This window comes from Amia ocellicauda, chromosome 8 (assembly GCF_036373705.1).
Source record: "Amia ocellicauda isolate fAmiCal2 chromosome 8, fAmiCal2.hap1, whole genome shotgun sequence".
In the NCBI taxonomy this organism is placed as follows: Eukaryota; Metazoa; Chordata; class Actinopteri; order Amiiformes; family Amiidae; genus Amia; species Amia ocellicauda.
Genome location: NC_089857.1, coordinates 16,531,284 through 16,544,822, shown reverse-complemented (window position 1 = coordinate 16,544,822; position 13,539 = coordinate 16,531,284). Strand labels below are relative to the sequence as shown.

The 13,539-nt window shown below is 39.0% G+C and overlaps 1 protein-coding gene across 4 annotated transcripts in view; it reads right to left on the bottom strand.

The window, feature by feature from the left end:
- ccser1 (coiled-coil serine-rich protein 1) overlaps positions 1-13,539 on the bottom strand; it is a 247,361-nt gene that overhangs the window by 155,270 nt on the left and 78,552 nt on the right. For all 4 annotated transcript variants that reach the window (XM_066712216.1, XM_066712217.1, XM_066712218.1 and 1 more), the window contains exon 7: positions 1,896-1,973. In XM_066712216.1, coding sequence (XP_066568313.1) covers positions 1,896-1,973 — 78 coding nt within the window. The remainder of the gene's footprint in view (positions 1-1,895; positions 1,974-13,539) is intronic.

Here is a 13,539-nt window from a genome sequence, read left to right as displayed (position 1 = left end):
ACACCTATTCTTTGCTCTGCAGGACTGCTAATTAGCTCGACGGGAATTTGTACTCTCCTATTGGCAGATACAATACCCATGAAACACAAAGAAACATGGATCCAATAGCTAGTTCTGTGAAGCACAAAAGCATCTGAAATCCACAGGATCTGCTCTACAGGTCTGCATCTGCAGGTCTGTATAAATGGTTGAAAACATTTCCCGAAACCTCTGCAATCATTCAACAAAACAAAAAAAGGGCCTCTTTGTTATCTTCTGAGCCAGCTTCACCAGATTCCTCATTCTCTTCCCTGGCCTTGCTTATAAACTTACAAATATTGGATTCATTCATTTTTCTTTGTAATTAAACTCTTGTCTTGACCAGGACCACACCCCTAAATGCATTGAAGCAACTGCCATGTGATTGGTTGGTTAGATAATTGCATTAATGAGAAATTGAACAGGTGTTCCTAATAATCCTTTAGGTGAGTGTATATATATATATATATATCCCATTATTATACAGCTGACAACTATTTTATCTCACTCCTCTTTTCTCGTGCTCTTTGTTGTGTGGGGATGGCATCCTCTTGAATTAAGCCATTTTCCCATTACATTTTGGCTTTCTAGTTACCTATGGCATCATGGGATGCTATTTTCACCATCATAGGGATATGGGCAATAGCAATAAACCAAAGCACATATTCTGTTGTATTGTTTGGGTTTTAATCTTCCTCTGGAAAAAGTAAAAGGGCATCTCACTAATGCACACCACACCCGTTACTTGTGAACCCTTTTCTGTATTAAAACAATATGTTATACATGGAACAAAAATGACAGATAGGTCAACAGCATGCTATTCATATAAAAGTCACTTTTTACATTAACAACATGAAAGAAGCTGTAAATGCTGCTTAGTCTGTGAAATGCCAAGATGACAGCTGGTGTGGGATTGCTGGCAGGAGTTATTCAGAATTGTTGCGAATATTACACTTGCCAAATAACAGTTCCACAACATTTCAGGGTATAAGAGTACAACTGTTTTATTAATTACAAAAAAACGATGTACGGTAAGAGCTGACGAAGCCAAAAACATAAAGAGCACTACTGCGGCTGTTAACAAGAATCTGTAACCCACTCTTATGAATTCTGGCATGATTATATATATTTTATACGATTGGCTAGTGTAAAACTGAAGGTTTACGTGTATTTTATACAAATTACACTGAAAAAATGTAAAGCGGGAGTCACTGAATGACAAGGTCCATTAGGTACGTCTGGACCTCAAACACATTTAATCAGAACATTATAGCCATCCCACCAGTGTGAAACACGCTGATCTCTCCAATCTGATCACTCGTTTAATGGCATTTACAATAAATTGTTGTTAATGTTAAATATGTTGGTGTTAAATGAATGTTAAGTTATATAGAACAAATATTAGTATATTAACAAGGAGCACTTCCTGCATCTAATATGTCCCATTGCATGAGAAATTAAAACCGAGTTGGCATTAATAAAAAACAAATTAAAATACTCACATTTAATTGTGGCTATTCCTTTTGACCTAGATCACCTTTTGGTTTGTTTTTAAAAAGCAACTGGTACGTTTAACATAAATTTGTACTGTACATAATACTGTGCTTTGGAATACTACTTGACATGGCAATATTTAAGACAAATGTTTGTAAAACTATCAAATATAAGTGAAATCTATTAAACTGAGAATCAAATTAATGAAACAGAAACTCATTATTAACATGTAAACTGATATACATAATATTAATAGTGAAAACAACGTAATAAACACTATGAGGACCAAACAAACAACGAAGTGTGAAGTCTCATAATTTTTTCTAATCATAGTCTGCTAAAAGCATAAGCTAAGGACACCCAAAGTTAGGATTCATGTTTACCTTGAAGGGGAGTGACTTGTCACTGCATGGGCTGATGGGGAGCGAATGGATGCTGCTGGCCGGACTCATTTCTGCGCTCTGTGGGAAGATGAAGAAGAAGAAAAGGGTCATGAATTTCTCAATATATTAATCAAAATGATCCTCTATCTATCCGGTGCGTAACATGTGCCATCAAGCCAATATTGCAGTTCAAATAATTAAAATATGAACTTATCACATGTGATAAGAAACAGGTGACAAAACAGTAGCTTTAAACAGTTGGCTAAGAGATGTGCTGCAAATCTCAGAATGATTACTGGTTCCAAAGAGCGCTCAGTCTTCCCGGGTTGATTTTGCACTGATAACTCAACAGATGTCAAATAGTGGATCTGATAAGGTTAACAAAGGAATCAATTGAAAGCGAATTAGGAACGCACTCCTGTGATTGACCGTTAAGATTATGAACTATCATTCATCAACTGTACTGGTTCAGTAATTAGAAGCCATCTCCTGAGCACCCTCCTCAGCAAGATCAAATAGGGTGACATAATCCCTAAATAAATTCTCCTTTCTGCTCTTCATGTGTTTGATGCACACGAGTGACATTCCCAACCCCTACATTTAATAAACGAGGGTTATACAGCAGCAATTAAATCCAAGTACTCCAAGTTTGTCTTTTTATGTGTGCCGGGATAACACTAATTTCCAGAGGTGTACAGTGTTAGGGCCATTGAATGTCAGTGCAGCTGTCATTAAGCCATCATAAATCTCAAAACCCATTTGAATACGCAGTGGTCTGGGGTAAAACGATAGTTTACTAAAGACTTTCTTCTTACAGATTTTGAACTCACGATTTACAATATTGCCCCACAACTATTATTCTATCAGTGACTTGTAGTTTTGATTTAGATCAAATATAATATATATTGTACATATATAAACAGATCTGTATTGTATTGTCTTATAAGCTATCTGTCTCCTTTAGCCTATATATTCTCCATACCTATGTCATAGCTGAGGGTGCAGAATAAGTAATCGGTACTCTTCAGTTTCCTGAGACAGCTGTGACTTTCTCTTTGCTTTTTGCTTTTTGTAAATATTTTTTTGTCAGACTTATTCTTGCTAACAGTTATTGGTTGGGATATCCCTCCTGGCACCCCACAACTCATAGCAGTTTCAACTTATATTATTTTTCAGAGTCCCTTAATTCTGGAACATACAAATGTAGGCAGACAGTTTGGGAAGTTTACTCAGGACTGACCACATATTGCTTTGTCAGAGTTTTGAAAGTCTCTGTAATTTTGAGTCAAGCTAACTCAAATAAGCCCCCAAAAGGAAAATGGTTTGGTTTCATTTGACATCAGTTTTACTTATGTTGAATAACACAAAAGTTTGCTTTGGGCAAAAGAATGAGGTTTGTTAACTTTAACATGAAAACAGCACAACACAGATTATCAGTCAGCAAACACAGTAATGTATTTAGATCAAAGCTTGGTTGATTTACACCTTAAGGAGTATGCATCCTGAGAGCAGGGATAGAGCAGGAAAACTTAATTTACAGAATTGTCATATTGTCTGTGACACCTTGCATATCTCTGCACCGCGGTGCAAGTCTCGGCGAATACACACTGCAGGGCTCATTATCTCACAGAAACACGCACAGATCTTGCATATTATTTCTGCCATACCTCTCTGAATTGCTCCTGTAATCTCAGCATATGCCTTTCTGTACATAAGTGGAGGTGTCTTTTTATAACCTTTATGTGGATTTGAATAATTTAGTTATGTTTCTCTGTCAGTAGCTTAAATAAACAATATAAGTTATTGCACTGCTATTACATTGATTCAGAAAACAAAGTTGTTTGAACATCTGTGTGTTTGTTGCTTTGTTTTATACAGTGTGTATCAGCAATGTTCTGTAAGGCTTCTAGTTAAATTCATAAGAATAATCACAGGATTTGTAGGTCCATCATATATAAGATTAAAATAATTGAAACTCTTCACTCAGTACATAGAAAATGCTGGAGAGGTCTTACAAACAGCCAAGGTTCAGACAAAGCTTTAACCCACATGGGTACAGATAACGGAATTTGGAAAAAATTGGAATCAAAAACGTACTTTTTACTCAAGAAACTTAAAGTGGAAAGCAAATGACTGGACTAGGTTGTGTTACAAAAAGAGCCAAACCCCCTAGTTTCAGATTGTACTACAGGTCATGTGCAACAAATTTGTCAGATTCTGGACTGCCAGTGTACTGCTGGAGGTGATCCGGAGGAATGTCACAGAATTCCTCGGCTCATCGTTTGAAAAGACTGAGGTATCTATGATGGGCAGTGCCTGCACTGCATTAAATAAAGGTTTCTTTAGCTTTGCTGATATGGTTTTCATTATATGCTTCTAGGACCACTGAAATGCCATGAATTACATTAGCATGATGGGTGGCACAAGATTCTGTCATTTGAGATCAGTAATCATCTTAGATTACGGAAGTATGACAGCATGTCTGAAGATGCGTCTTTTTTTCCCAACAGTGTAGTTACTAAAGGGGTTAGGGTTAGACAATTGTTCCATCATATGTTTTTAAATGTTCTCTTTTTACAGATTAAGACACACTGCCTGTACACTGGGAAAAACAAATGTCACTTTGATTGTTGTGCTCAGTATGTTCCTATTTACCACAAGGAAAGGTCAGCAACTTTTCTAATGAATTTGCCAATAGTAATCTATATATTTTAATGTCAGATACATTTTACTTTGCTCACGTAAGTAGGGGCAAGGTTGGCTGTGACAAAACCCAAGAAATATAAAGGAGCGAGAACCGAGTGATAGTTGAGACAGGACAACGTGAACACTGGAATAAAAATATACACATCAGTCACATTACCTCACCTCACCGTGTTAATATCACCGAGCTCTCGAATGTTCTGACAGCATTTCATTTCCCAGTATACATCATAGGAAGTCAGGCTGCACTTTACACAGACCAGACTGCCAAAATAGACACACTGGCTGGCATAACAGCCAACTTCCCAGTAGACAGGCGAGTTAGACTAGGATGTCCAAAGTCCTGCATGTTATTCAATTTGTATGGAAAATTGATCCCAAGGGAAGCCCAGAAATAAATATTGACTGGCAGCAACCTGAATTATATGGATGATTTGGTCCTGCTGGCTTAAAAAGTTGTGAACCTTCAAACACTTGGAGAGTGGGTACAGTGTCTGTATCTTACAATCGCTCTCTCAACCCACACAAGACACAAGTTATGTGCATTATTTAGGATTCCAATATGCCATGTGTCATCCACTAACAGGGTATATAACTAGATCAAATAAACACAAATATATTCAGGCATATAAACTATACATATATTAATATATTGTATATTAACAAAATGAAACACAAAACAAATGCAAGGGAAAGGGAAAGAAGCAATGCCACTGTGGAGCATCGTGCTGCTACTCGCGCATACTGACATGAGCATGGCATGAGCTGGCTCCTGCACCCCGCAGTGTATATAGTTCATTGGAATATACAGTTGAGCTTGTCCGCTCCTTATTTATGTTGAGCGTGGATGACTGCTCCTGTTGTTAAGCGAGGGCACATTGTTAGTGAGCCCTGCTATGTATATAGTTCCTTTGCCAGCAGTTTTGTGGCCCCGCCCTAGCTTTGCTAGCTGTGCTGGGGACCGCCACTGCTGCTGTGTCCAGCGGGAGGCACTTGAGTTGGTTCTTGTTGTCCCGCTGTGTATATAGTTCCATTATTATTAATTGGATTATCCAGCAGTGGCTATCCAGTCTAGTTAGTCCGCTGTGTGTTGAGCACAGGGTGCAAGACAGCACCCTGTGCTTACATGGTGTGGTCTTGGTATTGGCCCCGCTGCTAACCCTCTAGTAGAGCAGGAGGCCGCTATTACTAGGCTTTGCGGAAGGCTCAAGGATTCTTGTTGCCCCGTGGATACACCATTCTTTATTTCTTCCCAGTTCAGCGTGACTGCAGTCCCTGTGGCTTTTATCATAGAGTTGGTATGGCTCCTAGTAGGTACGCCTCGGGGCAGGCTCTCTTACCACCTCACTGCCTCCTCCCTTGCAACGGTTTGGTTATACTGTAACCCCTCCCCCTTGGGCACTGCTTCTAACTCAAAAGTTAACAATAGGTTGCGAATGCAAACATGGTTATCTGAGAAAGGAAGCACTGCCCAAGGGTTGCAAGGTCATGTGAGAGTTCAAACTCCCGGCAAAAAGAGGAAGTCTCTGTGCAGACGTCACCTTTTATACAAACAGGAAGTGGAAGGGTCCTGTTTGAGTGATGGGCAAATCTTTGATACATTCCAGTGAATGCACGCTGAAAGCCCTTCTTCTTTTCTCAGATAACCATGGTTGCATTCGCAAACCTATCGTTATAATGTGTGGTGCTGAAACATGGATGAACAGCCAGCACACATGCAAGTGCATTGACATTTTTGAAAAGGAGTGTTATCAGAAACTCCAGAAGACCCTCTGAACAGCATCTATAATGAATGAAGAGGCACCATCAACTGGATGATGAGAGAAAATGTCTGAACAACTTGAAGATTAGAAAGTATGCCTTCTGCGGCCATCTTTAAAGAGCTGACGGGCTGTCAGCACACAGCAAGCACCTCCACAGAGACTGTCAGTGTGACAGAGGACGAGCACAGGTTACACGGTTCAGAGATGACACTGCGCTTGTCAATAAAACAACTGTCATCTGTGTGTGCACGCTATAAGAGATAGAACCATCTACAGAGCGATTAGCAAGCCCCACTAAAATGAGGAGGCGATAAATCAGAAAAAGTCACTTATATATGTCCTAAAAAGCTTGAGTTCAGATGTCCTCATGCGGAATTGGTGAGAAAGGCTGAATACGTTTGACAGCTGCTTTGATTTTTGTTATTTTGCCATATAGGTGTCATTCTGCAATTCCTGCAGGAGCTGTTAGACCAGGGCAAGTCCATGCACTATTTTAAACATTCTTTAAAGTAAAAAAAATAAACCTATTATTTAACATAATTGCACTGACCCAAAACTTACAAAAAGATCTAGCTGTACGAGTCCAGGTGAAAAGTTACAGTGATTATGAACCCATCAATGTGGCTTTCAATAAAAGCTCATTAGCTTCCCATATTTCAACTGAAAAGACTTTGTTAGCATGATTTTGTTCCGCTATTTGCAACAGAATCTTTGAGAGAAAGCAAATTACCTGCATTTAGTCTTTCATAAATCTAGACTTCTTAAACCCTGTAGTCTTCAAGGGTGATATGCGTCAAAGGTTTTTTGTTAGGAGATAAGGAATTTCATGGTGAATGAACAGTGCGTTCTGGTTAAGGCAATAAATGAATGGCTATGCACATTTTTAGATTAATGTGGTTTAATATTTCTCTGTCCACAATAATTTTTAATTATTTTAATAATTCTTCTGAGACGGCTTTGACGAGTTCTGTTTGTCATAACACTCCATCTACTCTAATTATGCAGATATTTAATTATCCAGATATTGAACACAGCAGCGCATTAGTGGATTCTGACCCCTTTTAAAAGTGCTCGTATCTCAATCATGCATCATGCAACAGTGTTTTCAATTTGCAGTGGAACCTTACATATCTGTCCTAATGATGGAGAAAGTCAGTCTGCTTAACAGCAAAGGAAATGTGATCACGGTGCAGGTGCACACACCTTGGCAGCAGTAAGGCACACACATGAAACCTTAAGCCTTCAATCGAATACGTCTCTTCTCACCAAACCCCCACTCAAACCAAGGGCTAAATTAACACCAGGATGACAATTGATTCATATCAAATATCAAAAACCGTAGTCCGCTGGCCCTGCTCAGCATAAAACCTCCTCAGGGGATTCTCCCAGCTACTGCGTTCTCTAATACCAGCTATTTTGTTGTCTAAGCCCTAGTGGTCTGTCGGCCTGCCTAATTTATGCCCCACCACTTCCTTTTAATAATCACTAATTTTAATAACCAGTTAAGGCACACAGTGGAAATAGCACCTCTTAGTCAATAATAATACATAAATATTAAACATCTAATTAGTAGTACTTGACAGCCTCAGTTAAATACATTCCCTTGCATTAACATTATTCATTACATGTAAATTACTGAAACACAGTACTTTTAATTATGTTTCATTATGCTGGATAGGAACAGTGTGTATGGCACGTGGTAATGAAGTTTACCATGCCGCATATACATTACCGGTTCCCAAAGAAGATATTTCAAGCTGGAAGTGAAGGATGGGTTTCACTTTCCCATTATCATACATTAAAGGATTTGTGAGCTTAGGCAGGGGAGCTTGCAGGTGAAACGCACCATCTTGATCAAAATAAATAAAATATCACGTGTGCTGAACATTGCCACAAAATGCTAAATATTAAGAATGATTAGCATCACTCATGCCTTTCTGCTCAATGTAAAGAAACTAATTAGGATGCTGCCGGTGCAATTGCCCCCCCTCCACTCTTTCAATAAAATCCTTAATGCACTCAGCAAAATACCCCTCTTGCTCCGATGTGTACTTTCATGCATGACAAGCAACCATAATTGTTTCTGTATGATTATGATGGATAGTAACTTTACACAGCTGGGTGACTAAATTGGCAGATATGATTAAATATACACATACATATCTCTGCTGGGGCACATCTCTCAGGTATTTATAGAGAATACATAAAGACTACTTGAACTTGAGGAAACATAACTTACACTGAAAATGTCAAAACAATACAACTACCATGGTGTATGGTCTTTAAGAGAAAACCATTCAACACCGTTTAAAATAAAAGGGGAAAAGAATGTGATTCAAACCAACCCAAAAATTGCCCACAAGTAACCACAGAAACTACATCAATAAATGACTTGGAAAGAAAATGCTGCGAAAAGAAGGCAGTGAGGGAGTTTTCTACAATGTAAATAAAATATTACATTTGCCACAGAGTTTGCCTGGCTTGCTTGTGGTCTCAATTTCATTTCAAAATGAAGAGACACACATTTTAGTGCAACCATGTTATCTTTTATTTCCCTTCAATCCCTCCACAGAAAGTTTTTTAAAGAGCAGTGTAGCGCCAGTGGAAGAAACACAATCACGGCTGCACAGCTCTGCCTTCGTCACGTGAGCAGAACTTTGTCATCCTAACTCACAGCTGGGCAGATCGCGTCTGCCTGCACTGATAAATATTCTGAAAGTAAATAAAAATGGAATTAGGTGTCGGGGCCAGTCCGCTTAATTAACATCCTGTTTAGGCGACTTCTGGAAAACCAACAGGCTACTGTATCTTCAAACAGCAGAGAGCTTTTAAGTAAACTTTCCATTAGCCATCAAGCAGCGACTATTCATATATGCATAAACTGTGCAGTAATTCCCAAGTACTGCACGATATCTGTCAGTGCCAAAATTAAGCATGTCTCACAACAAATGTCTGTCAAACCTAAATATCTACCTCTTCAAATTTGTCTTGATTTTCAACTGCTCTTAAGTAAATGGATTATAAAATGTGAATCAGTAGCAGCAGATAAAGGTACATTTGAGCCTTTTCCTTCAATTCTAATCAAATGTGAAAGTTTAAGTAAAATAATCAAACCATGTTTTGATTACAAAAGCCAAAGACTCAGCATTTTTAAATCTACAGTTAAAGCAAAGTTACTTGCAGGCACTCACTCAAATAATTAGCCAGATGTGTCAAGATATCCAACATAAATTACAAGAGTTAGACGGCAACATCAAGTACAATAACCTTAGTAAGAAATAAGTTATAGCAATACATGGAATGGCCACAAAGTTGAACAGGTAGCTAAAAAAAGGTGTCCCTCAAATCAAAAAGTTAAAAATAATGTATTAGGAATGTGTCAAAGCAGTAGTGAAGTTTGCGTTATAACCAATTCATAAATAATTTGAAAGAGGGACACTTTTTAGCTACCCTTTTGACTTTGTGACCATTCCATATATTGTTATAACTGAGTTATAACATATTTATAATATATTATTACTAGATGTTGTTCCTAATTGTGAACTTTTGTATAACTAGTTCAATACATTTACAGTACATGTCTTGCCTCACTAGAGCTGTTATCCCATAATGTCTTGCAGATCATAGTTGGTTCATACCTGTGGACTATGGCATTGGTTGTATATGCAAGTAAAACTGTATGTGTACTGATCTTAAAAGAGAGAGTAAAAAGATTAGATTGTGCGTGGCAAACAGGTGCATGGTAATTCGAATTATCCTGAAACACTGGTCTACAGAAAAACACTGCAGAAAGAGAGAGAGAGGAGAGGGTAACTGTGAAGTGATTATGTGAGTCAACTTCATTTGTCAAGCGCTGGGACCCAGTGCTTTTTAAGCCAGTAAGTGCTGAAGACCTGTTAGACCAATGTAAAATTGCAGCAGCTATTTGCATTATAGTTTAATTGGCTAATTAAGAGCTGAGGTGCACTGATAGCCAGAAGACCCTATGGCCTTTGAGAGGGGTGGGTGTGCTGACCACAGGTCACGGTCATTTCAAATGTGACCAGAATGTCACCCCTAATGGCCAGTCAACTCTCTTTAACGCATGAAACGCTCCATTAAGTGTAGGTCAGCCACTTTATCTAATTAGTCATTTGTTAACCCCTCAACTGTGTTGACTATAGCCCTCTCGGTAAATACCACACTTGATGAAGTGATCCTTTAGTTTTGGCAATGCCTTAAATCTAGAGACTATAATCTGATATACAGTAGCTGGGACATGAAAATTGTCTTCAAGGTCGGAACTCAAGGCTAATAGACCATGTCAAAGCCTCGGAGATGTTTTTAATGGACTTTTTAATCCTCCTTATCTGTACTGAAATAGAATTCGCATATGTTCTTATCTTGCATGCATGCACACTCCACTTGCACTGTGGGTGCTTGGGCACATTTGAGTGATTAATATATATAATAAATGGAAATTCACAGCCAATCCACGGCTGGTCACAGATTGTGCTGCTGGCCAACAACTATTATTTTCACTGTCAGCAGTGCTGGTGAACATAATACAGTTGTAATTTTAATGTTCCCCAACAAAGAAAATTTAACTAATATGTAGCCTGCAATCTGAAGGATCTTTGTCGTTTAAGTGTGCATTTGTGTATGTACAGTGAGGGAAAAAAGTATTTGATCCCCTGCTGATTTTGTACATTTGCCTATTGACAAAGAAATGATCAGTCTATAATTTTAATGGTAGGTGTATTTTAACAGTGAGAGACAGAATAACAACAAAAAAATCCAGAAAAACGCATTTCAAAAAAGTTATACACTGATTTGCATGTTAATGAGGGTAATAAGTATTTGATCCCCTATCAGTCAGCAAGATTTCTGGCTCCCAGGTGTCTTTTATACAGGTAACGAGCTGAGATTAGGAGCACTCTCTTAAAGGGAGTGCTCCTAATCTCAGCTCGTTACCTGTATAAAAGACACCTGTCCACAGAAGCAATCAATCAATCAGATTCCAAACTCTCCACCATGGCCAAGACCAAAGAGCTGTCCAAGGATGTCAGGGACAAGCTTGTACACCTACACAAGGCTGGAATGGGCTACAAGACCATCGCCAAGCAGCTTGGTGAGAAGGTGACAACAGTTGGTGCGATTATTCGCAAATGGAAGAAACACAAAATAACTGTCAGTCTCCCTCGGTCTGGGGCTCCATGCAAGATCTCACCTCATGGAGTTTCAATGATCATGAGAACGGTGAGGAATCAGCCCAGAACTACACGGGAGGATCTTGTTAATGATCTCAAGGCAGCTGGGACCATAGTCACCAAGAAAACAATTGGTAACACACTACGCCGTGAAGGACTGAAATCCTGCAGCGCCCGCAAGGTCTCCCTGCTCAAGAAAGCACATGTACAGGCCCGTCTGAAGTTTGCCAACGAACATCTGAATGATTCAGAGGAGAACTGGGTGAAAGTGTTGTGGTCAGATGAGACCAAAATCGAGCTCTTTGGCATCAACTCAACTTTCCGTGTTTGGAGGCGGAGGAATGACCCCAAGAACACCATCCCCACCGTCAAACATGGAGGTGGAAACATTATGCTTTTTCTGCTAAGGGGACAGGACAACTGCACCGCATCAAAGGGACGATGGACAGGGCCATGTACCATTAAATCTTGGGTGAGAACCTCCTTCCCTCAGCCAGGGCATTGAAAATGGGTCGTGGATGGGTATTCCAGCATGACAATGACCCAAAACACACAGCCAAGGCAACAAAGGAGTGGCTCAAGAATAAGCACATTAAGGTCCTGGAGTGGCCTAGCCAGTCTCCAGACCTTAATCCCATAGAAAATCTGTGGAGGGAGCTGAAGGTTCGAGTTGCCAAAAGTCAGCCTCGAAACCTTAATGACTTGGAGAGGATCTGCAAAGAGGAGTGGGACAAAATCCCTCCTGAGATGTGTGCAAACCTGGTGGCCAACTACAAGAAACGTCTGACCTCTGTGATTGCCAAAAAGGGTTTTGCCACCAAGTACTAAGTCGAAGGGGTCAAATACTTATTTCCCTCATTAACATGCAAATCAATTTATAACTTTTTTGAAATGCGTTTTTCTGGATTTTTTTGTTGTTATTCTGTCTCTCGCTGTTAAAATACACCTACCATTAAAATTATAGACTGATCATTTCTTTGTCAGTGGGCAAACGTACAAAATCAGCAGGGGATCAAATACTTTTTTCCCTCACTGTATGTATGTATGTATATACACACACATTTTTAACCATTGCTATACATGGACACTGACCAATTAATACTCCTGCAACCCTAAAGCATTGGTCTTATCACCATGCACCAGGCTCCACGAGATATCACATTCACTGAAGACACTGAAGGTACGATGAAGACATTAATCAGTGCAAGGCTTTGTACAATGTCAAAATTGAGACCAAACACAGCATTCAATTAGAGACCAAACTTGGCATATACAAAGTTGTTTTTTATAATGTCCTTTTACAGTACTGGGACCTGGACCGCTTTCCATCAGATCAAACAGTTTAATCCCTTCCATCTCTGCTGCCTGGGCCATGGATGTTTGATGTGCCCTGTCATTATTCAATGGAGGGTTTGCATCTCAAAAACCTCTAACAGTTTGGATAGATTAAATCTCAATTTTCTTAACCCATAATCCTAAACAACAAGCACGTTAGAATAGAAGGCCTATGGTTCTGTTGCTGCCTGGCTCAGTTTTAGCATTCACATGCATATTGCATTGACATTATCCACACAGAAGTGCAAAGAATTGCATTTAAATCAAAATAATGTTGAAATAATACAATACACATCTAGGATAGTGCTCAATATTTGGTCACCACCAGGAAAAAAAAAATGCTGTCCTAGCAAGAATTCAAAGAGCCACCAGAATAATTTATTTTGTCAGGTTAAAGAAATTGAACCTTTTCTGTCCTGAACAGAGGTGACTATAAGGAGATTTGATTCAAGTATTTAAATCCTGAAAGGTACTGGCAAAGTCAATAAATGAGATTAAGGTACTTATTCAAAGTCAAAAGTAAGATCAGGCACATTTAGAACTGATAAAACAAGGTACAATTTTACACAGCACCAATGAGCATCTGGTACAAACTACTACTTGCTTACTTATTGGGAAAATGTCTATAAGAGACTCTTGAATCAATTATCTATA